The 26,325-nt window shown below is 39.3% G+C and overlaps 6 protein-coding genes across 14 annotated transcripts; 3 read left to right on the top strand and 3 right to left on the bottom strand.

The window, feature by feature from the left end:
• Positions 1–246: 246 nt before the first annotated feature.
• LOC105830060 (protein bassoon) lies at positions 247–6,616 on the bottom strand. The gene is made up of 3 exons (XM_036289080.1): positions 4,659–6,616; positions 3,811–4,199; positions 247–1,272 (listed from the first exon to the last, which is right to left on the bottom strand). The coding sequence occupies exons 1-3, from the start codon at positions 4,743–4,745 to the stop codon at positions 345–347; spliced, it is 1,404 nt and encodes a 467-aa protein (XP_036144973.1). The 5' UTR covers positions 4,746–6,616; the 3' UTR covers positions 247–344.
• Positions 6,617–6,710: 94 nt separating this feature from the next.
• On the bottom strand, positions 6,711–9,471 carry LOC105831201. Its single transcript, XM_012671186.3, has 4 exons — positions 9,258–9,471; positions 8,707–8,861; positions 8,408–8,603; positions 6,711–8,121 (listed from the first exon to the last, which is right to left on the bottom strand). Exons 1-4 carry the CDS (start codon positions 9,339–9,341, stop codon positions 8,080–8,082), a joined length of 477 nt encoding a protein of 158 aa, XP_012526640.1. The 5' UTR covers positions 9,342–9,471; the 3' UTR covers positions 6,711–8,079.
• Positions 9,345–13,411, top strand: LOC105831162 (poly(A) RNA polymerase, mitochondrial). 4 transcript variants are annotated; one of them, XM_012671149.2, is made up of 8 exons: positions 9,345–9,468; positions 10,554–10,821; positions 11,007–11,173; positions 11,259–11,489; positions 11,719–11,928; positions 12,002–12,216; positions 12,311–12,531; positions 12,609–13,411. In XM_012671149.2, exons 2-8 carry the CDS (start codon positions 10,647–10,649, stop codon positions 13,103–13,105), a joined length of 1,716 nt encoding a protein of 571 aa, XP_012526603.1. In that variant the 5' UTR covers positions 9,345–9,468; positions 10,554–10,646; the 3' UTR covers positions 13,106–13,411. The 4 variants fall into 4 exon arrangements, with proteins under 4 accessions (XP_012526603.1, XP_012526586.1, XP_028046509.1 ...); XM_012671132.3 differs by lacking the exon at positions 9,345–9,468 and adding an exon at positions 9,585–9,721 and having other exon boundaries at positions 10,525–10,821; XM_028190708.2 differs by lacking the exon at positions 9,345–9,468 and adding an exon at positions 9,585–9,721 and having other exon boundaries at positions 10,525–10,791.
• A 301-nt stretch (positions 13,412–13,712) lies between these two features.
• LOC105831140 (RING finger protein 207) lies at positions 13,713–19,523 on the bottom strand. Of its 5 annotated transcripts, none has more exons than XM_036289095.1 (8): positions 19,403–19,523; positions 18,982–19,290; positions 18,520–18,668; positions 17,637–18,439; positions 17,049–17,396; positions 16,675–16,963; positions 16,169–16,558; positions 13,713–15,775 (listed from the first exon to the last, which is right to left on the bottom strand). In XM_036289095.1, the coding sequence occupies exons 2-8, from the start codon at positions 19,188–19,190 to the stop codon at positions 15,183–15,185; spliced, it is 2,781 nt and encodes a 926-aa protein (XP_036144988.1). In that variant the 5' UTR covers positions 19,191–19,290; positions 19,403–19,523; the 3' UTR covers positions 13,713–15,182. The 5 variants fall into 5 exon arrangements, 4 of the variants coding, with proteins under 4 accessions (XP_036144988.1, XP_012526533.1, XP_012526543.1 ...); XM_012671079.3 differs by having other exon boundaries at positions 19,425–19,521; XM_012671089.3 differs by having other exon boundaries at positions 13,713–15,413; positions 15,498–15,775; positions 18,982–19,501.
• A 209-nt stretch (positions 19,524–19,732) lies between these two features.
• LOC105831210 (retinal rod rhodopsin-sensitive cGMP 3',5'-cyclic phosphodiesterase subunit delta) lies at positions 19,733–24,861 on the top strand. 2 transcript variants are annotated; one of them, XM_036289097.1, is made up of 5 exons: positions 19,733–20,255; positions 22,387–22,700; positions 23,007–23,069; positions 23,147–23,404; positions 24,693–24,861. In XM_036289097.1, exons 2-5 carry the CDS (start codon positions 22,660–22,662, stop codon positions 24,715–24,717), a joined length of 387 nt encoding a protein of 128 aa, XP_036144990.1. In that variant the 5' UTR covers positions 19,733–20,255; positions 22,387–22,659; the 3' UTR covers positions 24,718–24,861. The 2 variants fall into 2 exon arrangements, with proteins under 2 accessions (XP_036144990.1, XP_012526651.1); XM_012671197.3 differs by lacking the exons at positions 19,733–20,255; positions 24,693–24,861 and adding an exon at positions 23,605–24,137 and having other exon boundaries at positions 22,015–22,700.
• On the top strand, positions 24,804–26,289 carry LOC105831186 (homeobox protein SMOX-3). The gene is made up of 4 exons (XM_036289096.1): positions 24,804–24,936; positions 25,257–25,283; positions 25,355–25,456; positions 25,567–26,289. Exons 2-4 carry the CDS (start codon positions 25,260–25,262, stop codon positions 25,888–25,890), a joined length of 450 nt encoding a protein of 149 aa, XP_036144989.1. The 5' UTR covers positions 24,804–24,936; positions 25,257–25,259; the 3' UTR covers positions 25,891–26,289.
• Positions 26,290–26,325: the final 36 nt, after the last annotated feature.

Raw genomic sequence — 26,325 nt, forward strand, 5'->3', positions numbered from 1 at the left:
TAAAATATGAAACATTATTATATTAATACATGAAAATTATTAACGTCAAAATGCAAACTCAGTTGTGCGACAAAAATTTATATTTTTCTTAACATAACTTTCTATAACATTTAAAATAATTTGCCTTATAGATATTCTTAATTATTTAAAGATTACAATTAAATTTTAGTATAAAAGTTATTTAATTCGGTTCAGAGTCATTACGGGACAATTACCTTACTTGGAAAAGAAACGAGATGAATGGCATTTATGAGTAACTCATGTGGCAAACAATTTATTTAGTTTTTGTCATCAATAATCCTAACAAATAACAGGTCGAGGTAGATATAAACGGACGGTACAGTTTACGTCGAGGTGACGGCGGGGGTGTAAGCCAGGCCGTTGAGGGGCGCGGCGTAGGCAAAGGGCGAGGAGTACGTGACGCTATACGCGGCGTAGGGGTAGGGGGTGGACGGATACGTGGTGATCGCTCTCGCAGCAGCGGGAAGACCGACCAATCGAGCGCTCGCGATTCGTCCGGCCGTTTGTCCGATGATCCGCGCAGGTTGTTGCGCGGTTCGTTGCTCCTGCTGCTGTTGCTGTTGCTGCTGGATCTGCAATCTCGACGTCCGTCTCTGTTGATCCTGTAGCTGTCGCAGTTGTTGCTCCTGCTGCTGTTGCTGTTGCTGCTGGATCTGCAATCTCGACGTCCGTCTCTGTTGATCCTGTAGCTGTTGCAGTTGTTGCTCCTGCTGTTGCAGCTGTTGCAGCTGCTGACGCTGGATCTCTTGCTCGCGTGTCGTCGGTCCCGCTCTCAAGGGGCCGGACCGGGTGTCGAGTACCTCGACGTCGGAATCGGGACCGACGGCGGGGATTGACGGCGCCGCCGGGACGGCGGCGGCGCCGGGTGCGAGACCGGCGACCGGCGTCAGCGCGGCGGCCGGCCCGAACGGTAACACCGGCGTCGCCGCCGCGACGGCGGCGATCGCCGGTTCCCTGCTGACGATCGCGTTGAAGCCGTTGATCGGGTCCGCGGTGTACTCGACGATGCGGCGCGTGCCGTCGGCCTCGATCAGGCTGTAGCTGCCGCGCACGACGTCGCCGTTCCGGGTCTCGTATTGGGTCTTGGAGTCGCCGGTCACCGCGTCCTGCACGTCGTACGCGAAGCTGTACTGCGGCGCCGGGTCGAACTCCTCCAGCTTCGCCAGGGGCACCGCCACCGCCGCCGTCGTCGCCGCCGGCACCACCGCCCCTCGGACGAGCACCGCCAGTCCCAGGAGGAAGAAGAGCTGAAAATTGACGTGTCAGTCTCGTCAGCTTAACGCTCCAGTTACCTTATTGAATCTCTCGGGGACTTTGACACTTCGGCATACGACGGAGATTTGGGCAACTAAGAACCGCGGATTTTTCGTTTTCACAGCCGTTTAAGAGGAGCGTCGAAAAGAAGCGATTCTGCACTTTCCCTTAGCAGCTTCTCGCCCTTACCGTATCGGTCATGTTTGCACGAGATAGGACCGCCAGAAGAGGACTGATGCCTCGGGGTAAGATCGTCCGTACTTTTATACGTCGTCGCATTCGTGTCATCCGACGGCGATGATGCTCCCTGCAGCCACCTACACCCCCACCTAATCACTACTTCTGTCGCCTTCCCTCGTATACGTCTTCCTCTCTTGGGAGCCGTGCGCGGTGACCTCCGCGATGATCATTGCGATGTACAGGGAGTCCGACCCGGCGGTTGTACCAATGTATACGGCGCGCTTATGTTTCTTCATATCACCACCGCTCGTACACGCGACTTGGATGCCAATACGCCCGAAGGCTCGAGGTCTCGAGGTCGTTCGACGAAATCAGGAAACCGCGTAGCCCCCCAATGACGCTGCTCTTCTTTCCCCCCTTGCCTTTCTGACTCTCGATAGAACAGTTACGCGTGTTTAGGAAAAATAATGCGTACAAAGTCTTAGAAGTCTTAGAAGCAGATGATGTAACGTGTAACGCATATATCCAAAGAAAAAACATATATATTGCAAATTTCAGTAAATTTCAGATGTGACATCTCGAGGGAGAAATGCCATAACTGCAGAATAAACTACAATTTAAAGACGTTGTAATTTCTGAATGATATTTAATTAAAGTCAATTAAAATGGCATGTTACTTTACCATATTTTCGATGTACAGTAACGTTTTTTTTATCACAATTATCTTATAATATTTCTCTAAGGGAAAGAAGTTTTTTTTTAGTGCCGGTCTTGTTTGAAAAAAAATAGACAAATGCGTTGCCTAAGCCTGGTGTGAGTGAGCAATTGATAACCGAAATACACGCAATCATATGCAATGCACGTATGTGCGCGCGTGACGTGTGTCAATATATCGAATAGTCTATCAAGGCCGTTCGACGAAAGCACATTCATCCCGCAATCGGTTGAATTCTATTATACATTCAGTGAGAGTGACGATGAGCTCTGCACGCTGGAACAACATAATCGACTCTTACTATTGCGTTGATTACTCATGTAATCAGTCGTTACTTTACTTTACAATCCTCATTGCACATGTCTTGTTAATAAATATACACCTGTATAAGTTACAAGCTGCTGAATGTATCAAACATCATATTACAATTAAAAATTTGCGAATGTTAAGATTTTTGAAAATTTAATATTTTCTGAAAATTTGATATAAAGATTAAGACTGTTTGATTCCAAAATCTATACGTGAAATTACTTCAAATAATCAATTCTGAAATCAATGCAATATGCATTTTATTTTAATAAATTACATAATCTAAAAAAATTACTAGTGTAGAAAAAGTCAAACGCAAAAGATCGAGATCACTTTCATTTATTTTTTGTTTAATAGAATGTAGAGATCAGTTTTTTTTTAATTTATCGATCGATCAATCGCATTATAACGCAAATACAACTTTGCTCTGTAAAAAAGTGAATTAAAAATCTTGCCCTATATTTTAGAAAATTAATTAGTTGCTCTCAAGACAAGTTCAAATGTATAATAGGTATAAAATTATTTAAGATCATAAATACGTTATGTTTTTACGATGAGAAAGCAATGAGCTTTTTTTGAAGAAATTTTTTTTTAAATGTATTCATTAATATCAAATGTTACAAATCTTTTATTTGAAGGATTTTTTCTGTCCATATTATTATTTTGAGATTATATTTATATATCATTAATATTAATTTAAAAATAAAATAGACCTGATTAGCTTCAAGGAATTGTTTCGCTCTTTAAATCTCTAAAGCATTAAATGCAATTTAAAAAAAAGAATATCTTAAATATTTCTACGTAATATATAAAACGTATAAATATCGCAGTACATATGACATATTCCATATAAAATTATCATTAAATTTTTTTATGTTTCACGTTATGTGTATATCTGACGATCTGTTAACTTTCACAATTACATTCACAAAATGAGCTCAGAGTTTACGCCGGAGTTTTGTGTCCCCGAAATCCCATTTACGTGGTTTATGTGCCATTACATAACTCAATGGCTTTATCCGCATGACATTAATTGGTCCATTGTACGCAAACTTAATTGTTTCGCACAAACTCATAAAAAAATTGCGAAAATATGATACGCTCGGCGCGTTAGCGGTCCAAGAACGCAAGGAAAGATCAACAGTGTAATCTTTTACAGCGAAGAGTTATGCCAGAATAAAATTAATCCGCACACAGTTTGTAAAAAAAGTCTTTAATAAAAATCAATACGTTAACGAAATTCGTGCAGCAGCACCGATATACATTATGTATAGCGTGACTAGTTTTCGTCCGGGATCATCGTGGACAATCGTTATCACATTCCTCAGGGCTGATAAACCAGTGGCGGCGGCGCGACGACTGGTTTCACTATCGCCAGGGGTTCCCGACGGACCACGGCGTTAAATCCGTTCACGGGGTCGGCTGTGTACTCGACGATTCGCCTGGTGCCGTCGGCCTCGATGAGGCTGTAGCTGCCGTGGACGATGTCACCTTCCCTGCTTTCGTGCTGGCTCTTCGCGTCGCCGGTCAGCGTATCCTGGACATCGTAGGCGTAAGTGTACTGAGGATAAGGATCGTAACCTGTGGTGTCAACCGCGGCGACTGGAAGACCCGGTGCAGCCAGGGTGGCCGGAATGGCCGGTACACTTAGGCCAGTTGGAACAGCTGGGATCGCCGCGCCTCTGCATACCGCGAGCACCGCTGCAGCCGAGATTATTAACTGTAATATTCAATGTAATTAATAATCTTTCTAATATTTGTAAACTAATGAAGAGTTTAGTAAAGAATACATTTTTCTACTATTACTTTTTATTATATCTAATTTCGCGTGTCAAAATTTTATATGCATTTTTATATACAGGCTGCTTTCGGTATTTCGATCAGTGACTCGTTTAAGTGATTTTAAACATTAAGAAACTATAGTATGTTAATGAAAATATATCGTTTTCTATTTAAAAAAAGAACGTTGACGATCTTGAAATCTTGAAATACGGTTTACAAAACGAACAATTTCTTTTCTATTCGATATTCTTTTCATATCACTAAAACGGAAACTCTGAACGAGTTGTAAAATAACGTTGAAAATGTACGTATTTCATAACAAAAAGACCGTTCAAAAACTATTTCAAGCTTACGATCGATTAAATGGATTTCAAAATTTTGATTCCCTTGGTCGTACCTTGATTGCCATCTTTCCGGTCAATATGTTCCGGTTCGGCGGATCGTGTAAACGTGTCGCAAGCAGGACTGACGTTCCGACAAGCATTGTCAAACGTATTTATAGCGGCAACGGGGTGGTCAGCGGGCCGCCCGGCCGCATCCCCCGTTGCATCGCAAGCAGCCTTCGAAGTAGCGTAAGTACGTGATGCCACGACCGAAGTTTCGCTCTCGATTTATGACTTGCCGATATACATGTATGCGCGCGTCCGGAGGAAGAAAGTCGAGAGAGCGCCGAATTAGCCAGTTTATTAAATTTCTCACGGCATCGCTTACCATTCACGAAATGTTCGCCCGGGAGCCCGCGTCGACCGCCATATCACGCATCCACGGAATGTTAATTTTATCGCGTAAACGCTACGGGCAAGTAAATATATCGTCCCTCTTTTTATCTCGCGCACGAAATCGAATTTGAGCTCGCCTTTTCTTTCTCCATGAAAATTATAACGACGTGAGGCGCGTATGCCGCTATAAATGTCGTTAAGAGAACCAGTTTCGGAACATTGTGTAGATTTCGACGGAGGGGAGGGGGGGAGGGGGTATACGTACGTTATGGTATATGTGAGCCGTGCCGCAATTTCAACGAGAGATTTTCGAAAGCGGGTTTAAAGATAAAAAACGACGCGTGTGATTTAACGCCGCAGCGCCCGCGCCGGGCGTATTTTTCGAGATCGCGAAGATTACGCGCGAGGCGTGAGCGAACGAGATGAACGCGGCCAATAATTCTCCTATGCAACAGCGGCCGGTGCTTTCACCCTTGCGTAATTCCGGCGGTTTTGGAATTGTGTACCGACTGTAAATGTAACGCTTCCGCTACGTTCGAGAGGTGACGGACCGAGAATATCAAATGTATGGAGGATGATTCATTTTTGAAGGAGAGTTATTTCACCTTCGAATGTGAAAACGCTCGCCCTTATAGAAATGCAATACGCGTAATTGGCCGATGATTAATTTTGTACTGTTTGGATATTAAAGGCATTGTTGTTAGTGGTTTTAATGTTCAAAATAAGTTATTAATCATACTGGCCAATTCAATGCAGTATTATTAAATTTTTATAAATATTCGTTTCTGCGACGGAAATTAAAGTTCTAGCTAGCGCGAATCCAGAAGGAAGAAATAACGTGTCAAATAAAGCAATAAACTCCACGATATATGTTTTTGTAATAATGTTAATATAAAAAGTAATAAATATAAAAAGTGAAATCATACATAATTCAAAATGATCTTTGTACTTTCTTAACGATATTTTTAAGTAAACTCATACTACAATAATTCCGCAAGCTCAAAAAATTTACAAAATTTGAATTTTGTTCTTTTTAATTAGTTAATTCATTATTAATTTATTAATTTTATTTTTTATTATTATTTTGTGTCTCTCGTTTTCTTTCTGAATCAATTGCTTGAAAAAAAATTTGCGTCTTTTCTCTTAAAATTTTTTGAATTCCAACTCCATCTTTGCGTCTTAAAGAATGTAATGCACCGGAGGATATTCACAGTTCGTTAGACGCGTGAATCATCTCCGTCTCGTTTCTTCTTCCTTCATAAATAAAAATGAGTCATTCGGTGCGTACAATTAAGGAGGACGAGCACCGATCATGACCGTGAAACGAGTTCGCAAACCGCTTTTGCTTACGCAATGTAATATCACTGATGCTTCTTCATCTCGTCCTTTTTCTGCCGCATCTTGAAAAAGAATTCTGCACGGATTTGTGTAATTAATGGTACATGTTGTACAATACAAAGTCAAGTCAAACATTTGTTATATTGTAAAGTATTCGGAACCATACATGCTTTACAAGTATAAATATTTAAAAGAAAAAATAATTAACTCTAAAATGAAATCTGTAAAATCTAAAATCTAATCTAATTGTAAAATAAATTAACATAGTATGTCGTAAATTATATATGCACTTTTTCTGTGGAAGCTTTAAAAAAGAATATAAAAAAACTGTTTCCTCATAAAAATTTTAATATTATATTAGCACTGGCGCTCGTGATAAATAATGCATTATGTTCACATGACATTTTTATTCATTCAATTATTAAAACAATTAAGATTATTTACTTAAATATAAATGGGTAATCTGTATCTTATCGATAAACACATTAAAACGTCGTATACATCGCATAGATCTCGTGCAAGACAAAGTCCGCTCTTTATAAACTGAACGTTTTCTTTTTTCTTCCCAAATTTAATTTTCGTTTAAATATTTGTCTTACTGTAAGAAAGTAGAGTAATGCAGTTATAAAAAACAAACCTAATATGTATCTTGAATTCACAAACTCGATAGTTTTATTTCGTGATAATATGAGCGCTGCATATGACGTGAGTAACACAAGCGAGCAATACGTATGATGTATTACAAAGAGATAATCGTTTTAAATAAACTCATTGTTATCTAATATTGTTTCTATCTCTACGACGCCAGAAAATAAAATCATCTTAATCGACGCACGATTTGTTTATCTCAGAATACTGTTCAATGTTTAACTCAAAATGTCATGTATATACAATTTATCGGTTCAATTAAGTTAAAAAGATCACAAATCAATATAACAATACATACATTATACATGATATATGTAAGATTTTTTGTTTACAGAGTGTTCCAAAATTCGCGAATTAAAATACTATAATAATAAAATTCTATAAAAGTTAAATAAAAAGTTAGCAGTAAATTTTTATTTCAAACTATGTATATATTTATAATATATTTGAAATACAATACTATATACAGTTTGAAATATAAGAGTTTAAAACTAGCTAATTGCCCTTTTAAATAGATATTTAGGTAGTTTAGTCACCTATTTATAAATCACGTGTGTGGTATTAATAACTATGAGATAAAATTAAACATCTGTGATTGACCAGTCTTAAAACATTTGTATTTCAAAAACTACTGCTTGAAATAAAAATTTACATGTAAATTTTTTGTTTAATTTTCCGAGAACTTTCTTATCATACTAGTTTACGAATTTTGAAACACTGTACATCGCCAGGTGCCAAATCTAATAGTAACATAGTATCTAATAATTTTTATTTCTCGATGCGAATTATATAAAAAAATATATAAAATAGATCATATACAGAATCGTCCTTTCATTATTTCATATTGTTCGAACATTAAATAATTGAGAAACTTGATAGAGTTATCAGTGATGTTAATGTTTCTTTGTCAATCTGTTTAAAGCATGATTCAACATAGTAAATTTACACAAATATTTTATATACAAGCAATCTTTGCATACAGTTTCTCTCATACACTAGCCAAACATTGCAAGCTCAGCCGAATGATACAGAAATTGTTGTATCAGCAGTGTGCTAAAATTAAATTCCTAATAACAAATTTTTATAAAACGGAACATATTTTTCTCATACTGTTTATGGCCATGTAATCTTCTGGCGTTTTTTCATTGACAATTCCTGAAAGATTCAAATATATCCTTTACAATACACACATTATCATTTCTTCTTCTTCTTCTTCTTATTATTATTATTATTATTATTATTATTATTATTACTTAGTGTATTGTAATGTTATAAAATATCACTGTTCAATAGAAACAGTTTGTTTATTTTATTCTACAATTTGTAAAATACAAAAATCTTATCCACAAATCTTATCCGTAGAATAAGAAACCTTGAGTTTTATCTAATCTTACCTTATCTACAGATTTAGCTAAACTACAAAAAATTATGATATGAATACCTCTCTCTGTTCCTCGCAGCTGCGTTTGTAAATTCCATTGCATTCAACTTCTACTTTTGACACAGAGCACAATCGAGTCTTCTTGTTTACTGGTTTCTGATCGTTAAAGGAAGATTTTAATTTATCTGTGTGAGAAAAAGACATTGTCCTCTTGTTTCCTCTGTTCAAGTCTGTTAAGTTGGATGTACTGTTATCACTGAAAGAAAGGCATATTAAGGCATATTCAATGTTAATAAAGCAATGCAATACAATAAATGCATTCTGTTAATAAGATATTTTTCAATCAATAAAAAACTTACCTTACAGTGGCAGACTTTTGTGATATTACATCTACTATACTCGAACTTCTGCTATTTCCACGCTGACGCTGAGGCAAGGGCAATGCAATTTGCTTATACATTTCTAACAGCTCACTTCTACATAGTTTCTCGAATTTGTGGCTCTCAATGCAACTCTATAATGATAGAGAATACAGCAATTAAGACAATGCAAAATATACCTGACACTTGCCATGTTTTTGAAATTACAACATGCAACAAATAATCAATAACAACTGACACACTATGTGACTCCTATCTTTTCCATTTTCTAGATGTTTAGAGTATGTTATCTTGGTTTGTAAATTTATGTGTAATATGTAGTTCATAAATTTATAAGATGTATGTTAATGGATGACGTTTAACCTATACCGCATATCTGTTGACGCTCTAAATAATTTAAATAAACAAATAATTAACAAACAAATAACCGAACTATTTCCTAGTAAAAGTGGAGGCGGTAAGAAACCGGGAAGAGTCGTGGGCGAGCAAAGGGGAGTTTGTAAACACGCCTAACCTATGCGGTGACTTACGTTCCTCAGGATCTCACGAAGCTGGTCCTGTGACAGCGACTCCGGGTGCGTGAGCACGTACGTATCCAGTCTTGACATTCTCATCTGCGCTTCCTCGTCGCGTCGAAAGAAGAAACCGCAGACGGCCTGACGGACATCTCAAACACAAAAGCGAGGCGCAGTTAGATCTCTGCCGTTATCGGACCGTCCATATCATCACCTGCTATAGAACGTACGTGTCACACACGTATACATACCTACGGGAAAATCCGACAGGACAAATCCGCCAGGAATTTCCGAATAATCATCAATCATATAATTACAATTTATGAAGGAAGTAGTGATAACGTGTGATTCACAATCGGCATACGTACATCGCGCGTTTCGAGAAAATGTCAAAATAAACGTGATTTTTAAACTTTTTAAACATTTTATATGCGGTCGCTTTTGTTCTCAAAAAGAATGTAAATTGCTTTGTCTTCCAGGTGAGTCAGTAATGTAAAAACTTAAGATATCCGAACTATTTCAGGAATATTATTAATTATCTAAAGTACAAAATGATCATATATATATATTTTGTGTGTTAGAATATGCGATAAATAAAGATCGCAATATATAGAGGATTTTTAGTGCCTGCAGTTTTTAAAATTGTGCTTATTTTCGGGGATTCAATTTTTTTTTATTTGCATTCGAGACAAACTTTAGGAATTCTTAGAAACATGAATTTGAATTACAGTTATTTCTTCGCTGATTATATTCTCCTGATATCTCGTTTATTTTTTTAGGATTAATTGTACATATATTTTTATAGTTTAAAATTCCAGATTTCAATTCTGAAAATTCTTGAAATTGCAATTTATAATTACTATCTTCTCTTAACTGATTCTGTTATCCGGTTGATACTTTATCGTCAATTTATTTATGAATTAAGTTTTTTGATAATTAATATTGATAATTATAATTATATATAGATAAAATATTTGGTGCCGGTAGTCGATAAAAGCACAATCGATTTACCAAACATTACTAATTAAAAAATCTGCATGATTTTGTTTTCTAGCTATTATTTTCGGCAAATTATATACATTTTTATATAAAATATATTATTTGTACTTAATAATTAAATAATTTTTTAGTTAAAATATAATTAAAATATTAGATTAGAATTAATGCAGTTTTATATTTTCAGTTAATTTTTTTTATATTATTAGTCAAAAAATTAATAAAACTATTTCTATTTATTACAACACAGTATTGTTCTTTCCAACTCTCTGAATTCTTATTACAGTTCACCTTTTTTTTCTCTATGTTGAAAAGAATTAACAATCCACAATTCCATATGGCTACGGATGCTGCAGTTGGCTGCAGTGCGCACACGTGCGCGAGACAGAGCTATGCACACATTTAAAAATGGCGCTCTTCAGCCGTGCCAATTCGAATGCCCTTTCGTTGTTAAATTATTGTTATTGCAAAAAGTTCGCAATGAGCACGAGATTAAAATCGCGTAGTCACACCTTAGTGTCGTCGACCGGTCAATACAGGAATAATAAACTAAGTGAGTCACTTGAGGTTATACGTACTGAAGGTACCTATATAACCTATAAGTTTATATATCAAATAATATTAGATTTTGGGAGTAATTTATTGGCCTAAACGTAATTATTTTGGATGTAGCATGAATTAATAATCTTTTAAATTAATTTTTCTTTTATATCACGCGTATTAATATCTTTTTACGCTAGTAAGATTTGTATTTCGGCAATTTTACAGGTACAGAATCTACACTCGAGGCTGAAATCTTTAAGAGGAGAGATGAAGCGTGTCGAAGCTTATTAATACAAGTTTACTCGTACAAGTCACACAACGATCTTCACAGCTATTGTTCGCAATTTGGTGACATCTTGAGTATGCATCACTATCAAATAAATAATCAACATGTATGTTGTTTAATATTTATCCAGAACATGCAACATTAATACATTAAATATCATTGTAAAGTGATCATATTATGATTAATTTTAGAATTATATCTTGGTCGAGTTTAAAAACAAAATGTCAGTAGACAATGTTATGTTGTCTGCTTCCTTTGTTAATGAAGACATTATTCCTATGAAATCGTCGGTATTATGGTTTCGTAAAGGACAAGGTGTTGCCATAAAGAAAAAGAATCAAAAGATACCTCTGTCTGTGGAGAATGGTTGTTCTTTGCCTACTGAGAACGATATTGCAAAAACATTACATAATACGAAATCGGTAAGCTTATTATATTTATAATAAAGTAAAGATCTTTTGATCAAAGTAGATCTTGATGCCTAATAATATTTGTGTAAATATTTACAATTTCCAGTTTATTATATTTATATTATGAAGTTGAACATTTTTATTATGTAAAATTAATATTATTGTAAAATCAATATATTTATTAATATTATACAATCTGAAGTAATTTAGCCTTATAAAACTTGTAATTTTTGTTCTGCAGATATCAGGGCAGATAGTACTTCTCTACGAGACATTAAAATTAACCGATTTAGAAGTAAGACTGCGATTTCACATTGCTGATCACTTAGAGCAATACTTTTCTAGGATATTTCAAAACCTGAAGGTTCTGCCATTTGGCTCCTCTCTAAATGGTTTTGGAAGGAAAAGGTGTGATCTTGATTTAGTACTTGTTCCCGCTGAAATTGACAAAGTAAATATATGAATTATTTTTGAATTAATTAAATGCTTACGTACTTAATACCAATGGATTATAACATTTGTAGCAAAATACCACGAATAGATTAGTATTTCACACAAAGTCCATGAGACATAGCGACAGAAGTGATACGAAAGAGTTTTTGGGAATACTTGCAAAAAGTATGTATCACTTCATCCCAGGAGTTCATAATGTAAGAAAGATCCTGGAGGCTCGGGTACCTATAATCAAATTCCGCTATGATTACACGGATACTGAATGTGATTTAAGTGCAACAAATATGTAAGTTAAAACATATTTTAATTTTATGTATATTTGATGTAGTTTTTTCTTTATATTTTACAAAATAAAACTTACAGAAAACGTTTCCTTTTAGGACTGCTGTATATATGACCGAATTATTAAATTTATATGGAGAGATAGATTGGCGGGTAAGACCACTTGTTATAGCAATACGGGTATGGGCAAAGAGTCAGAAAATAACATCCGACGCACCAGGACCGTGGATAACAAACTTTCCTCTTACATTACTAGTGCTATTTTACTTGCAACAGAAAAAGATATTGCCGTCCTTGAAAATGTTAAAGTCGTGTGCAAGTAAGTAGTATATATCGTAGATAAGAGGATTATAATAGCATACATAAAGTTAGTAAATTACATCTTCCCTTTTGTAGCACGTAATGACATTCGGTGTGCGAAGGATGGCATTGATTGCACCTTCCTGCGAGATATCAATAAATTGCCGATCGATTACAAGTATTATGGGTCAAATCAGGACAGTTTGGAAACGCTTCTGTACGGCTTCTTTGAGTATTATTCAACGTTCGATTTTCATACGAATGGGATATGCATCCGCGAAGGTGCGCAGATTCGAAAGCCGTCCCGTTTGCCACTCCATATTGTTAATCCCTTAGAAACGACGTTGAACGTCTCAAAAAATGTAAATATCTACGAGTTGAATCGTATAGTTTCCAAGTCGCACGAGGCGATTTACATGTTGGAGACTGCTGATAAGTCCAAAAGTAACAATTGGGGTATCATGCCTTTGTTAAATATAAATCTGAAAAAATTAAATAGGTTAGAAGAACAGATCGAATATTTGGAAAATCAAGATGAAATTTCCGACAAGTTCGAAGTTAATATTGGTGAGACAAAGACAGAGACAGTATGATAGATAGCCGGACAAGAGTAGCGCCAAAATTTGTATTTTATCTCTGCAGAAATACATACACTGTATATATTTATTGCACGTGAGATTTTCCATTTTATACCAATGATTTGGTATTACGATGACGCCAGAAAAATAAAGACGGTTTATCCGACAAGAAGGAAGATAGAAAAAACAAATTTTTTATTGCGGTCGATTGTATGTACTATACTATGAATACGTGAAAATAAAAAAGAAATGTACATAAAATCGACTATTGCGTATAAAAATGAATTATTATTACTTAAATAAATATGTGTATATAAAATATCATAATCAGTTATCAGATTAATTAAAAATTATTGTATAGCTGCCGCTGTACTATGCATTCTGAAAAGTTGTCGAACGTCGGAGGCTAAAATGTTCTTCCAAATTTCATCCCTTCAGGCTTCTTTACAATCTGTAAAATTCAACAAGTAGGATACCGAATATGCATGCATCTATTTTTTTTTATACACATACATATAATCACGAATACTTGCTTTAAAACTTAAACGAACGACAATGAGGCTCACGTGTTGCCTTCGATAGATGAGGTTGCGTCAAATCAAGGATATATGAATCGAGGATATTATTATAACTTGTATATATTTTACTATTCCACCAATTCGACATTTCTCATACATGCTTTTACGTGTATACGCTCGCTATAATTAGAACATTCATTGTAACCCTGTTGAAGATTACAAGTTCTCGCTCGTAGTTAAATTCGAAACAACGATTAACGATCGCATTGACTTTCACAAGGTGGAGCTGATTCCTCGTAATATACCGATTTATCCTTGCATCTCTCATGTTCGGAGTAATATTACCGTTACGTTACAGTCGAAAATTGCGAGAAAGACGAGCCCGTACGACGACGCCGCGTTCGCAGCATATTGTAGGGCAATCGCCGGTTTTTTTTTTTTAATGTTTATTGATGTGACTGGCGATTACGAGTAACCGCTCGAATTAGGCTATTCTTCGCGAATCGAGTATCGTCGATTAAATTCGTAATACGTATATCGCGACTGGCAGTGTTGTTTACTAGCTAAATATTACCGTTTTTATTACTCGACCGATCGAATTGCGCGATGTACTTTACTGGACTATGCATCCGACCCGTTGACGTTCAAGGGAAGAATCTCGTATGTACGGGGGGAGGGGGGGAATAAAGTGAGAATAAATCCACATATTTTACAACGGGGAAACAAGATGTGTGAATTTTTTTGTAATAAACTGAAAGATAATGCGCTCAGAACAAAACGAACTTGTCTGTAAGAGTTTAAATTGCAACGTCAACCGCGGTTCTTTTGCAATTATTGTACATTGCACACGCGCGTTTATTTTGTTCGAAAAATGTTTTATCTTCGCGCTATCCCTAATCAAGGCTCTACGTGTACCAACCGCGTCGTTTTGCGATAGGTCAACAACATACGATCGAGTAGCGGACATAATGCATGTGACCGTACTCTCTTTCTCTTACATATCTCTTTCTGGATTTACAGTGGCAGGGATACCGATCCTCGGCGTTTTCATCATCGAATGCAATTAAATCGTTATAAAAAACTTCGGACACAATACAAATGTCAAAAATGTTGGAATAATGCAAACATCGTTTGCGTTTGATCATAATATCAAAGAAATCTCTCGAAAAGTAATATAAAGACGGCACTTGTCGAAGATGCCTATCGATAACAAAGATTTCCGATTTTCCATTATCGCGCAGAATATAGACCTTTCTTCGTGATCGTTATCATATTTATATATTTATCGTTATTATTATTGTTATTATATACTAGTAGTGTCCAAAATTTTCGAAAAACCGATAATATCGGCTCCCACAACAATACGCTTCCGTTGCTAATAAATAACATGTATACTTAAGCCACTTGGGGCACGGCATTTAGTCTTTTGATCATTCTCATTTTCCTTTTCGTTTTCTATCTATACGCAATAGGTTCGCGGATATCTATTCGATATCCACGGACAATGTATATTCTTACGTAATTGTTGCGCGCGAGGAGGGGTTGCGAAAGGACTGAGAACGACGAAAAGCGTCTCAATTCGTTTTGCTCTTACGATGATGACGATGATGATGTAAGTGATGGTGTCGTAGCTGAGAGCGCGTCTCCTGCACGGCCGCCACCAAGGTGCGTACCGCTTCCTCGTGGCCCTCGAAGCTGTCTGCTTTCTTCAACTGGCCGAGGGACGACGCCCCCGCGGCCGTACCTTCGTTACCGGCGCCACGCTTGCTCTTGGGCCGCGGGAAGGTCTCCCAGGAGCGCTGCTTCTGCACGAGAGATGACGGTGTCCGTGATCCGATCAAATAGACCAGAGTTTTCCGGGGGTCCTGCACGATGGATTGTTGACCTACCGTCCCGTCGGCGATGCTCGATCGCCTGCTGTTGCCGGAGCCGGTCGTGCTCAGGCTGTCGCAGCTGGCGCGCCGTCGTCTCCTCGCGTCCGCCTTTCCATCGCCGTAGAACAGCTCCTCGGAATCGCTGGCCGGGTAGATCTTAGCGATTTTGCTGCTCGGAATCGCTCGTATCTGATCGTCGGTTGGGATCGCGTGCACCTGCGCCTGCACACGTTTCTTCGCTTCGCCCATGCTCGAGGCCTCCGAGATTCGTTGATACTCGCCGTCATCGCCTGCTGGAAGCACGGGACTCTTTTTAAAAGAACGGTCTCGTCCTCTTCGAACACAACAGAGGGTGCACAAAAGGGTGTTTGCTGCGAGACGACGACGACGACGAGACACTTAACTTCGTGAAAGGTATAAATGTGCGATAGGTGTGTTACATGTGTGGGTCGACGTATATCTTTCTTTAATGTACATAATATATTTACATATATTGCATATGTAAGGAGCGTATGCGACGAACGGTGGAGTAACTTTACGTATTCGGCTGTCGGATGTTTATGTCGCCTCTAAGTCTAAACCCGAAATTTCATCCCGGACTACAAAGGAAGACCTGCGTGTCATAATGTATCAGTATGTTTGCGCACGTTTGCGACGGTCCTTCGCAATTCTTTCGCAATTCTTACCAATGTGAGACTGCGGCTGTTGCGAGTCGGTGCATCTCTCCGCCTGATCGAGCGCCTCGGCGGAAGTGTCGCCAGTGCCGCCTTTCAGGGAGCGATATAACGACCGCATCTTGCTGCCGGACGAGTGCCCGGGTGGCGTCTTCGGCTTCGAGCCGTCCGGCGACTTGCGCGAACGTCGACTCTGACTGCGATCGCGGCCATCCTCCCTGCCTGGCGACTTCTTGCGATCGTCCTTCTGCGTTCTGGCCTTCTCGATCAATTGGCTGAGCACGCCTCGTTTCGGATCGGTCGATTTGGCCGTACCGTATACGACTATGTTGCCGCTCGAGTCTAAAACGGCGCCGACACCGCCGGACGGCGTGCGACATCGCGTCGGGATCTCCTTCGTCTCTGAACGATTAAATTGCGTATTAAATTAAACAGAAATATTTGACCGCTATCTTTTTATTCAATAGCAAATTGCAGATCTAAGGCACGCACACGATGCACACGACTCTCGTTCTCACCTTTCATGTATAATGCATTATCGGCACTCGTGGTAGTGCTGCGTGGATGACGATGATCCTTCGTCGGTGCTTGAGCCTGTGGATGCACCGGCGGTGGCTCCTGCATCTGCAAGCGTGCCAAATGATCCAGCAATGCTTGCAGATGCTGATTATCAACCGCATCCGCCGCGGCTGTGCTTATCTCCCCCGCGCCGATACCTATCGAGAATGACTTGACGAAGGGCTCCAGGTGCTGAGCGAGCACTTGCAGTTTCTTCACCTCGCTCTTCAGGGACAGTATGTCATTCATCTGAACAATAGACGCAAGCGTGAAAATAAAAGATAAATATATATAAAAGACACATGTAGAGAATCCAATTCTTAGCTATGGCTACCTGAGAGTGGAAGATCTCTTTTTCCACGTGAATTCTACACATCTGCTCCTCCCAGAGCGCGTCGAAGATGTTTCTCAGTCGCTCCAGCTCCATCTGATGATGCTCCAATTGCTGCTCAAGCACACGGCAGTCTCTCGCCACGTGATCGTAGCGCGAACCCAGCGGCGGAGTATTCGCTCGCTTCAAGACAGAAACGTCCCGCTGCAGCTCGCCCAGTCGCTCTCTCACCGTTATCAACTGCTGGCTCAGTTCCTTTAACTGGGTGTCGAAGGTTCGACAATGATTGGAGAATGGTCCGCCGTCAGATCCGCTCTTCGGGGGCGGGAGTCTCTGAGTAGTCTTGTTACTCTATTGCGAAAACATTCCTGGTGTAAAATGCGGCAAATGGTACATATTGACGTGATATATAATCACGTTCTGCGCTGCGATCATCACGATTACGACTCGAAATTGATTTTGCTGAAGGATCAACTGATGTATTCTACTTTTAAAAAATATAAGCCGTTAGATATAAAATCTTGTGAACAGACATGGAAATACATGCAAAAATAAAGGATCAATGTGATTTTTGGCTCTGCTCGCGCGTACCTGAAGTACTTGTGGCTCCGGCTGGCCTATCGTGTGACCGCCGATCATCTGATCGTACAGGGATTCAGCGGGCATTTTCGGGGTCTGCACTTGGGTTATGTAAGGATGCAGAGCGCGTGCGAAGTCGGCTCGATAATTGGTCTTGATGTGAGCAGCGAGCAGCGGTGGCCGCGACGGATGACCTAGCTGGGCGACGCGGCTCAGCCGCTCCAGCATCGGGTGCGCCAGCTCGAGGAACTGATACTTGGTCGCGCCAGTGGTGAACGCGGTGCACAGCATCAGATGCATTTGCAGCACAGGTAACGCACCACCGAGTGCGAGCAACTGCGTGCGCACCATACGCTCCTTAGTGTCGAATTGACGCTGCAGCTCGGCGAGGACGTACGCGTGTGTCTTGTTGATCGCCTCCTGCATCCCCTGGCAGAAGGCGGTCAACGCGCGCTTTTCGGACTCGAGGCTGTGCCGCAGTTCGTCCAGTTGCGACTTGAGCGCCAGCACGCCGTCCTTAATCCCAGCCTGGAGCTCGCAGATCGAGTTCACTGCGCGCTCCATCTTCTTCGAGGCCTGCTGCCAAGCGCTCTCGATGTCTATGCAGTGCACCCGCGCGTCCGGGGGCGTGTCGCGAAAGCATGTGGCGCACAGCATACACTTGGCACTCTGGCTGAACATTATATACTGCTCGCCGTGGCTCGGACAACGGCGTTGGGTGTCTTTCGTGCACTTGCTCATGTGCACCACCTCATGGGTGGAGAACATCTTTGCGCGATGGGTGTGTTCCCTGCAGTGAGTGCAAAGCGCTTGTCCTGTAAAATAATGTATATTCCTTTTACATTCTACGTGTAATTTGAGTACTGATTAAAAGACATCGCCTTAGAAAACGTACCGCATGTTGTACAGAAAAACATAGTAGACTTGTCACGCTTGTCACAATTGGCACATGGTGGATTTTCAGAATTTGCCAGTTCCACCAGTTGGCGTATTAGTTGATCGGCAGGTGGTAGTTGCGTTCCATCTTTCAACTGTGTTTGTTGCCTATGCAGATTACATAGAATATTAATGTAGTCATTTAGAATTAAATAAGATAAATGAGAAAGATAGATCGAATAAGCGACAATTGTAGTATATAACATTATAATATAAAAATATTGCGGAAACGTTTTCATTATTGGAATTTCTTGGAATCGGCTTAGAGAATACTGAAAATCAATCGTTAAATTAATGATATCCACAAAAGATGAAGCAAATGGCACACATGCACAAATTTAAACAAATCCGAATTTAATATCCAAGAAATGTGCATGTAGTACGTGAACTGCTGAAAAAAATTGTGTCACATGTTATCTACCCGCAGATGGGACACTTGATCGTCCCGTCGATGTGAGGACCGTGTATGCACCGGGCGCAAAAGGTATGGAAGCAGGAGAGCAGGCAGGGCTCGTTGTAGTAATTGTGACAAACACCGCAGGTGAGGGGATTTCTGGGCCCGCCGCCCGGCACGCCCGTCGTGCCGTCATCGCCGACCCCGTCGACCACCGCCGTGCCCGAGCTCGCCATCGCCGTCGTCGTTCCAACCACGCGCGCGCGGACGACACGCGCCTACCGCCTCACTTCACGACACCGTTCCCTGTTCCATGCCGCTGCCGCGTGCACCCCTCTGTGGAAGAGAACGAAAACGATTTATCGTCAGGACGCTGCGCGCGTGTGACTTACCGCGGAACGACATGGACAAAGCGGCGTCCAGGCGACCGAGAACCGACCACACGAACTTTTTAGAACTGTGTCTTTTACCCTCTTAGATCGTCGGCCTGCCTGCGCCGAGAAAATGATTACCCCGACCGAAGAGGGTGGTTTAACGGAGCGAGCTGCTGCTCGCTCTGACGTAGCGCGACGCGCTTTCGCGGTGACCAACCCCGTCTCTTTGCGCAACCGACGATCGGAGCACTGACGTCATCGAGGCGCCCACCGTCCCCGATCTCATCCTCGCCACCCTCGCCACTCCTGCGCGTACACACATACGATGAGCCATGGAAACGGCGCGTGTACGTATACTGTCGTCATACACGAGTGTATATGTGTGAGTGTACGTGCAGAGATTCGCGCGGTCGACCCGGCTCTCTCGCCCTCACCCTCTCGCTTCCATCCGCTCATTCCGCGGCCAGCACCACCCCCGCACATGTATTTACACATATACACGTGCACGCTCAGCTATATACCGAGGACGTAAACTTGGGTATTGGTGCAGAAGGGTGCAGGCGAACGCCCGCCAAATAGGGTGGAGGGCAACATCTAAAAAGGAAACACATTAATCGCGCGACTCCTAAGACGAAGATCTTTTTTTGCAAGTACTAAATTTTCCTCGCCGTTAGATACTTGCGTGTAAATCTCTCTGGTTTTCTTAGTGTCGACGATCCATCTCCTTTCTCCGTTACGGAATCTTCGAAATAAACTAGTAGAATCCGCAGAGGATCACGTATCTGGGGCGAGAGATCTGATCACTGCAAAGTCGTATTATGACACATGTATTTTGGAGATGTTCCTTCGTCTTCTTTCTGTTTCTACCGAGCCATGGGTTCCTCGGTAGAAATAATGATTTTGATACTACAGCCACTGCAAAGAAAGGTAGGATACAACGAGGATGCAATAGAAACAAATTTTAGAGAATTTTATATGTAATTTAACAGTTTATCTACGTCGGTAATTAAGTAGGTATAATAAAATAATTGCATAATCAAATTCTTTTCCACCATTCATGAATAAATTGATTTATTAATCAAATTATTAATCAAGCTTTATTAATCCGAAAGCTATACGATGTAAGACCTTTTAATGTGAATTATACCCAAAAGCGTTTCTTGAACGGGTCACCGAACGCCGATTCTTTGACTGTCTCACATTCTACTGTTCGATACAACTTCTTTTTATATTGAACCATCGGTGCGTGTAGACCCGATTGCAGCTAGCTGCAGGTAGAACGAATCGGGCGGATCCCTTCCGCCCATCCTTGCACGAGTGCATTTTGGTCTTCAAATTTTGATCATCCGCTTAATAATTATCTTTTCATTTGTCTCTCGATTCAAATTTACTCCATTTGAGTTGATTCTAATCATTCAATTATTCTCCAATTAAAGAGATTCGATATTCCATGATATTTATTTACATCATCACTCGACTCCTTCATGCCTCTGAGAAAAGTATATTAATTAATTAAGTAGCGCCCAAACCGATAACTGCAACAAAAATTTTCTCCTTAAAATTGAAATTAAAAAGGAAGAGATACATTTCAGTCTTCTCTCGTTTATGCCATTGTACATTTTCCTATTACGACATATCTCGGTAAAAATAGGTCCTCCTGCGTTTTATTTCAATCCTCATAAGCATCCATGGAAGATTCAGACGATCTGGAATTTATCAGCGTCGCGAATTTTTCTATTCATTGGTTTACGGTGATCAGTTCACGGCGCGGCGCGTTTCTATTATCGTCGGCGATTAGAGGTTTAATGCAAGATCTATAATATCAGTAGGAGTAATAGAGTAAAGAGTAAGAGTAACAATTGACCAATTAAAAATCGGGAGTAAACGAAATAGGCAAATCTCATTTCATATTTCTTCTTACTCCTACTCCATTACTCCTGCTGACATTATAGACCTTGCATAACCGCAGAAGCATCCCATTTCTTCTTTTTTCTTATACTATGCCTGCAACTATTACATGGAACTTTAATATATTAAAGTTATATAGGAGATGAATAGAATTAAGTTTATGTGTAATGTAAGTTTATGTGTAAATGTAAGAACTTCCAATCTATTGCTTATTAATTAAAAGGTATAATTAAAAGATATGATTTTAATTTCAAATTATCAAACTTTTTAAAAGAAGCGTAACTTCTCAAAATAAAGCAGAACTTTGTAAAGTTAATCATCTAATTATGTAATTTGTTCTTCACCCTTTTTAAGAAAAATTTCTCTGCTTTGATTTTTTTAATTTACTTTTGATTTATGGGCCTTATAAAAATTATTTAAAAAAATTGATATAAAAGATTACAACAAAAAAATAATTAAAAATAATTATTCTTAAGTTTAAAAATAATTTAATGCTAAAAATTTTTACCAGAATTTTTAAATTTTCTGTGTAATTTTATAATTTAATTATTAGAAAATATCTCACATTTTTTATATAAACTAGAACACTTTTAAGAAATGTTGAAAAAGTCTACATCTTTTTTGGAGTTCTTCATATATGAATTCTGAAATATTCTGTAAAATTTTTTAAATTTCTCATTGTACAATTTCAATAAAATACTTTCAACTTTTACAGGTTTTACAAGAAATTAAAGAATAAGAAATTTTTGGAATCTTAAATTTCTTACAATATTTCAGAATTCATATGTGAAATATATATGATAAATTCTAAAAAAAGAAGACAAACTTGTCAACATTTCTGAAGTGTCTTCAACTTGTATAAAAATTCTGAAAAAAATTTTCATCAGGGTTGTATTACAAATTTAGAATTTAAGAAGATAAGAGATTAATTGTTTTCAAGTGTTTGTCGTCCATTTTTCAAAATATAATTTTACCAGTAAGATTTATAAGAAAAGCTTTTCATCTTCGGTGAGGTTTCCATCAGTCATTACTCCATAAAAAAATAAATAAACCATTTTCTCCTAAAGCGATAAAGTCGAATGAAAAATCTGTTCACGATGGAAACTGATAAAATTATTTCTTTTTCTTCTTCTTTCTAACCCCAAAATAGATATTTTTGGATACATTATTCAAAACAACTTGAAGTCTGTCAATGGTCAAGGCCTCGATAAAAAAATCGCAATCGGTAGGAGTCGAATGGTCAGCCAATCACGATCGAGAATTCCGATCATGTGATTGGTCGATTCGCATGCTGTCTGCTGTCACCTAGCGTCTAACGTCTACAATCCAGAGTGATTCGGAGGCATGGAGGATTTATAGTTTACGCGTCGTTTTCAATTTTGCATAATTGCGTTATAAATTCGTCCTGTGATAGTGCCTAAATATGCCGTCTCGCGGGGAGGACATCCTCAAAGGCTTTCAAGTGTATCCTTTTATTTGAGAATTAATTTAAGTGAAGATTACTGTCAGTAATCGATCGCCTGACAGTTTGTAGGTTAGAACGAAGTGTAGTTTAAATACAAACAAATCTGTCACTTATCCTTTGCAACAATCTTGTATTTTTCTCCTCTTTTTTTCTATTGCTTCTCGATGTCTTAATTAAATTATAAACCTATTTTATTTTAAGTGTTAAAGATATAATAGCATGACCGCAAAGGACAGATCTTCAAAATATTGATTTAATCATTGGATTTATGTAAATGGATGTTTCCTTAATTACAATTCCATTAGTAATTGGATGAATCTACGCGACGCCGACAGCGGAAAGATTCTTTGGCAAGGCAATGAAGACTTGTAAGTAGTAATCTAACTTTCTAAATGCTTCCATTGAAGTATGAGACTGAATCCTTGATCTCTTATTTGATTTACAGATCTGTACCTGATGTAGAGCACGAGGCACGAGTACCAAAGAAGATCCTACGATGTCGCGCGGTGTCGAGGGAGATAAACTTCAGCTCCGCAGAACCAATGGAGAGGTTTCGCCTGGAGCAAAAAGTACTGTTCAAGGGGCGTTGCCTGGAGGAATGGTTCTTTGAGTTTGGATTTGTCATTCCGAACAGCACCAACACATGGCAGAGTTTGATCCAAGCGGCGCCGGAAAGTCAAATGATGCCAGCGAACGTGTTGAAGTAAGTGGAAATGTATCCATAGAGAGTCCTATTCTTGAACAATATATATGCAAAATCCTATGTAAATATATGTAACTGTATGTAAGTATATGTTTACTGTAGAATAATGTAATGTTTGAGAATAGGACTTTTGGTATTTCTCTTCAAGTATTTTTCCCACTGGTCTATGGATTAATTGTTGTGTTTCCCTTTATGAACAGCGGCAACGTTGTAATAGAAACGAAATTCTTCGACGATGATCTCTTAGTGTCCACCAGTCGAGTCCGTCTTTTCTACGTCTGAGGTGATTTCCAAACGGTCCTAACAATCGTACGTAATCACGGGACCAATCGGCATGAGACGGAAACTATATATAGCAATGGAACAATCGCACGTGTGAAAAACTTACAAACTGATCGGTTTGCGTCCCTTATCGGACGGACACTTCTTATGCTAGCCATACGATTGTAATCTCAGAATTTTTGAGAAATATACATAATTAGAGAAATTCTCTAACGCAAACAAATCGATATCAAAATTGTAAGATCTTTTCTCAAGCAATAGTATTTTTCAATGCCTAATATTTAGCATACGTTTTTTCACTCTTGATAACATGAAGAATGTGACCTGCACTGTTGAAGCACATAATTTATTTATTATTTGTTAAGTATGAATATATGCAATAAGTTTTGTACATATTGTAATACACTACACACTCTCTCTGTGAGTGCAATAAAGTTTTAAGAAAAAGTTACATTTTATGTGCATTATTTTTTTATTTTTATAATAAATACTAGTGATATTTGTAGCGTCAATGAAGCTCTTAAAGCGCTGAACATTTTCTCGGTAAAAAAATGTTACATTTTTAGTCTCAAAGAATCGAGGAAAGAATTGTCCGCTGGCATAAAAATACAATTACAAAATTGCAAATTTGCAAAGTCGACTCTTCGTAAAATTGACGAGAGATCTACAAGTTTCTTCATCGCACGGTCGTACTATAACGGCCGTGCGCTATTGATTAGTGGTGTACAAGCAACACATTTTTTAGGCTTCACCACACCCCTTGAGGGAGTTCACTTTAAGTATACTGTGTCCCCTGCTTCGCCTATACGCGTTGTACAAGTGTAAGGAAAGGGAAAAAAAAGTTCTTCCGAAGACGGAAGACGAGAAAAAGCGTCGAGAAGTCAGCTCGCGCGGTCAGTTCTTGAATGCGAACAAACTTCCCGAATTCAACTTAACTTCAACGCGCGTATCTCTTTGCGCGCGATTAATTCAATTATACTCGACTATCGTCGACTACTTCTCTCAGGGAAGATCTCGTGGGATGGATCTAAACGAGGAGGACGAGAGTGGAAACGAGAGTTGCGGCAGACAGCTATTTCTGGTCGGCGCGCCACCGCGCGATCCACTGGTGTCAGCCGGTGCGATCGTGGCGTCGTCGAGCGTCCCTGGTGACGACATTGTCAGCCAGGGCGATGATCTGCAAACGACCGCTCTGACCGGTCTGATCGGTGGCGCGCAATCCACCTCCGTATGCTTCCCTACGAAATTCAGTAAGTGTACAACGTATGCATGCAGTATGCCAACCCGGTCCTGATTTAATTAACCGCCTCTGCCTCCGGTGTCCCAAGTTGGGGTAGAATGTCACTCAATTAAGTTATTGCTAAGTGCATTAAGTGCGGATTCGCAGTCAACCCTTTTTCTTAAATAGAGTTAGCAGTAATCAGTTTAACAGTTATGGAGTGTCGTAAAATCCGAGCAGTGAGTGAATTCTATTCCGACGTCCTTATCCCGCAGCAGCATCGTGTATCAACGAGATGATTCTCTCGCGAGGATATTGTCAGACGAATAAACTACGTGCGTCTTCTTGTAGCGTATGATTTCTCGACTAGTCCCGAGAGTGAGAGACCACCTTATGTTATCGGCAAAAGGAAGCAGCGCAGATACCGCACCACATTTTCAAATTTCCAGCTGGAGGAGTTGGAGCGTGCTTTTCAGAAGACTCATTACCCTGATGTGTTCTTTCGGGAGGAACTCGCAGTTCGTATTCAATTGACGGAGGCTAGAGTACAAGTAATTTCTGCATGTCTCCCTAATAGCATTCGTAGTATTTTACACTTTGTATTTGGGGTATCTAGTTGAAGAAAAAGAATTTGCGTCACTATAAATTTCCTCGCGTACAGGTATGGTTCCAAAACCGTAGAGCGAAATGGCGCAAGCAGGAGAAGCAGTGCAAGATCGCAACTCACATGACGTCGTCGCATTTACCGCCAACAGATTGTCAAGAAATGCAGCAGCAACATCAGTCGCAACATTCAGATCACTTGTTACTGGAATCACCGTACAGTCCTACATACCTCGGCATGGAATGGGCCGGTTTTTCCACCAGCACAGACAGCGCGCCGTCTATTATCGTGAATAATATGAACAAGCCAACGGAGACGGAAACTGACAATAATCCGCTACTCGACCCCGAATTGCTGCAATTGAAGCCTCCACGTTCCTAATAATATTAAAAGTACATGTAGCATAACATTCCATGTCTTCTGACAAGTTACGCGATTTATCAAGTATAATAACTATTTGCAATACAGTTTTAATCAGAGAACATATTTTGTGCGCGTAAAGCATGAGAATTCGAAGGTTGCTGCTTATCGAATAAAATTTTTATGACGAGATTTTAACATTAATGATTGTATTTTCATGTAATCATTAACGATATTATATGTCACTTAGGATGAGACCACACGGGGCCTTATATAAATGATCTATTTACTGTTGAGAAGCTCGTATCGCATTCTCAGATTATAAAGATGGGCGTATACATTTTGTAAAAGGAAAGATGTGTATATAGAATGTTCAATTTCTCAAACAAATATATTCTATTAAAGAAGAAAAATAATAAATTTGTATTGCGTAAAAAATTACTTTTTACGAGATTA

The sequence above is a fragment of the Monomorium pharaonis genome, chromosome 6 (genome assembly GCF_013373865.1).
Source record: "Monomorium pharaonis isolate MP-MQ-018 chromosome 6, ASM1337386v2, whole genome shotgun sequence".
Taxonomy (NCBI): domain Eukaryota; kingdom Metazoa; phylum Arthropoda; class Insecta; order Hymenoptera; family Formicidae; genus Monomorium; species Monomorium pharaonis.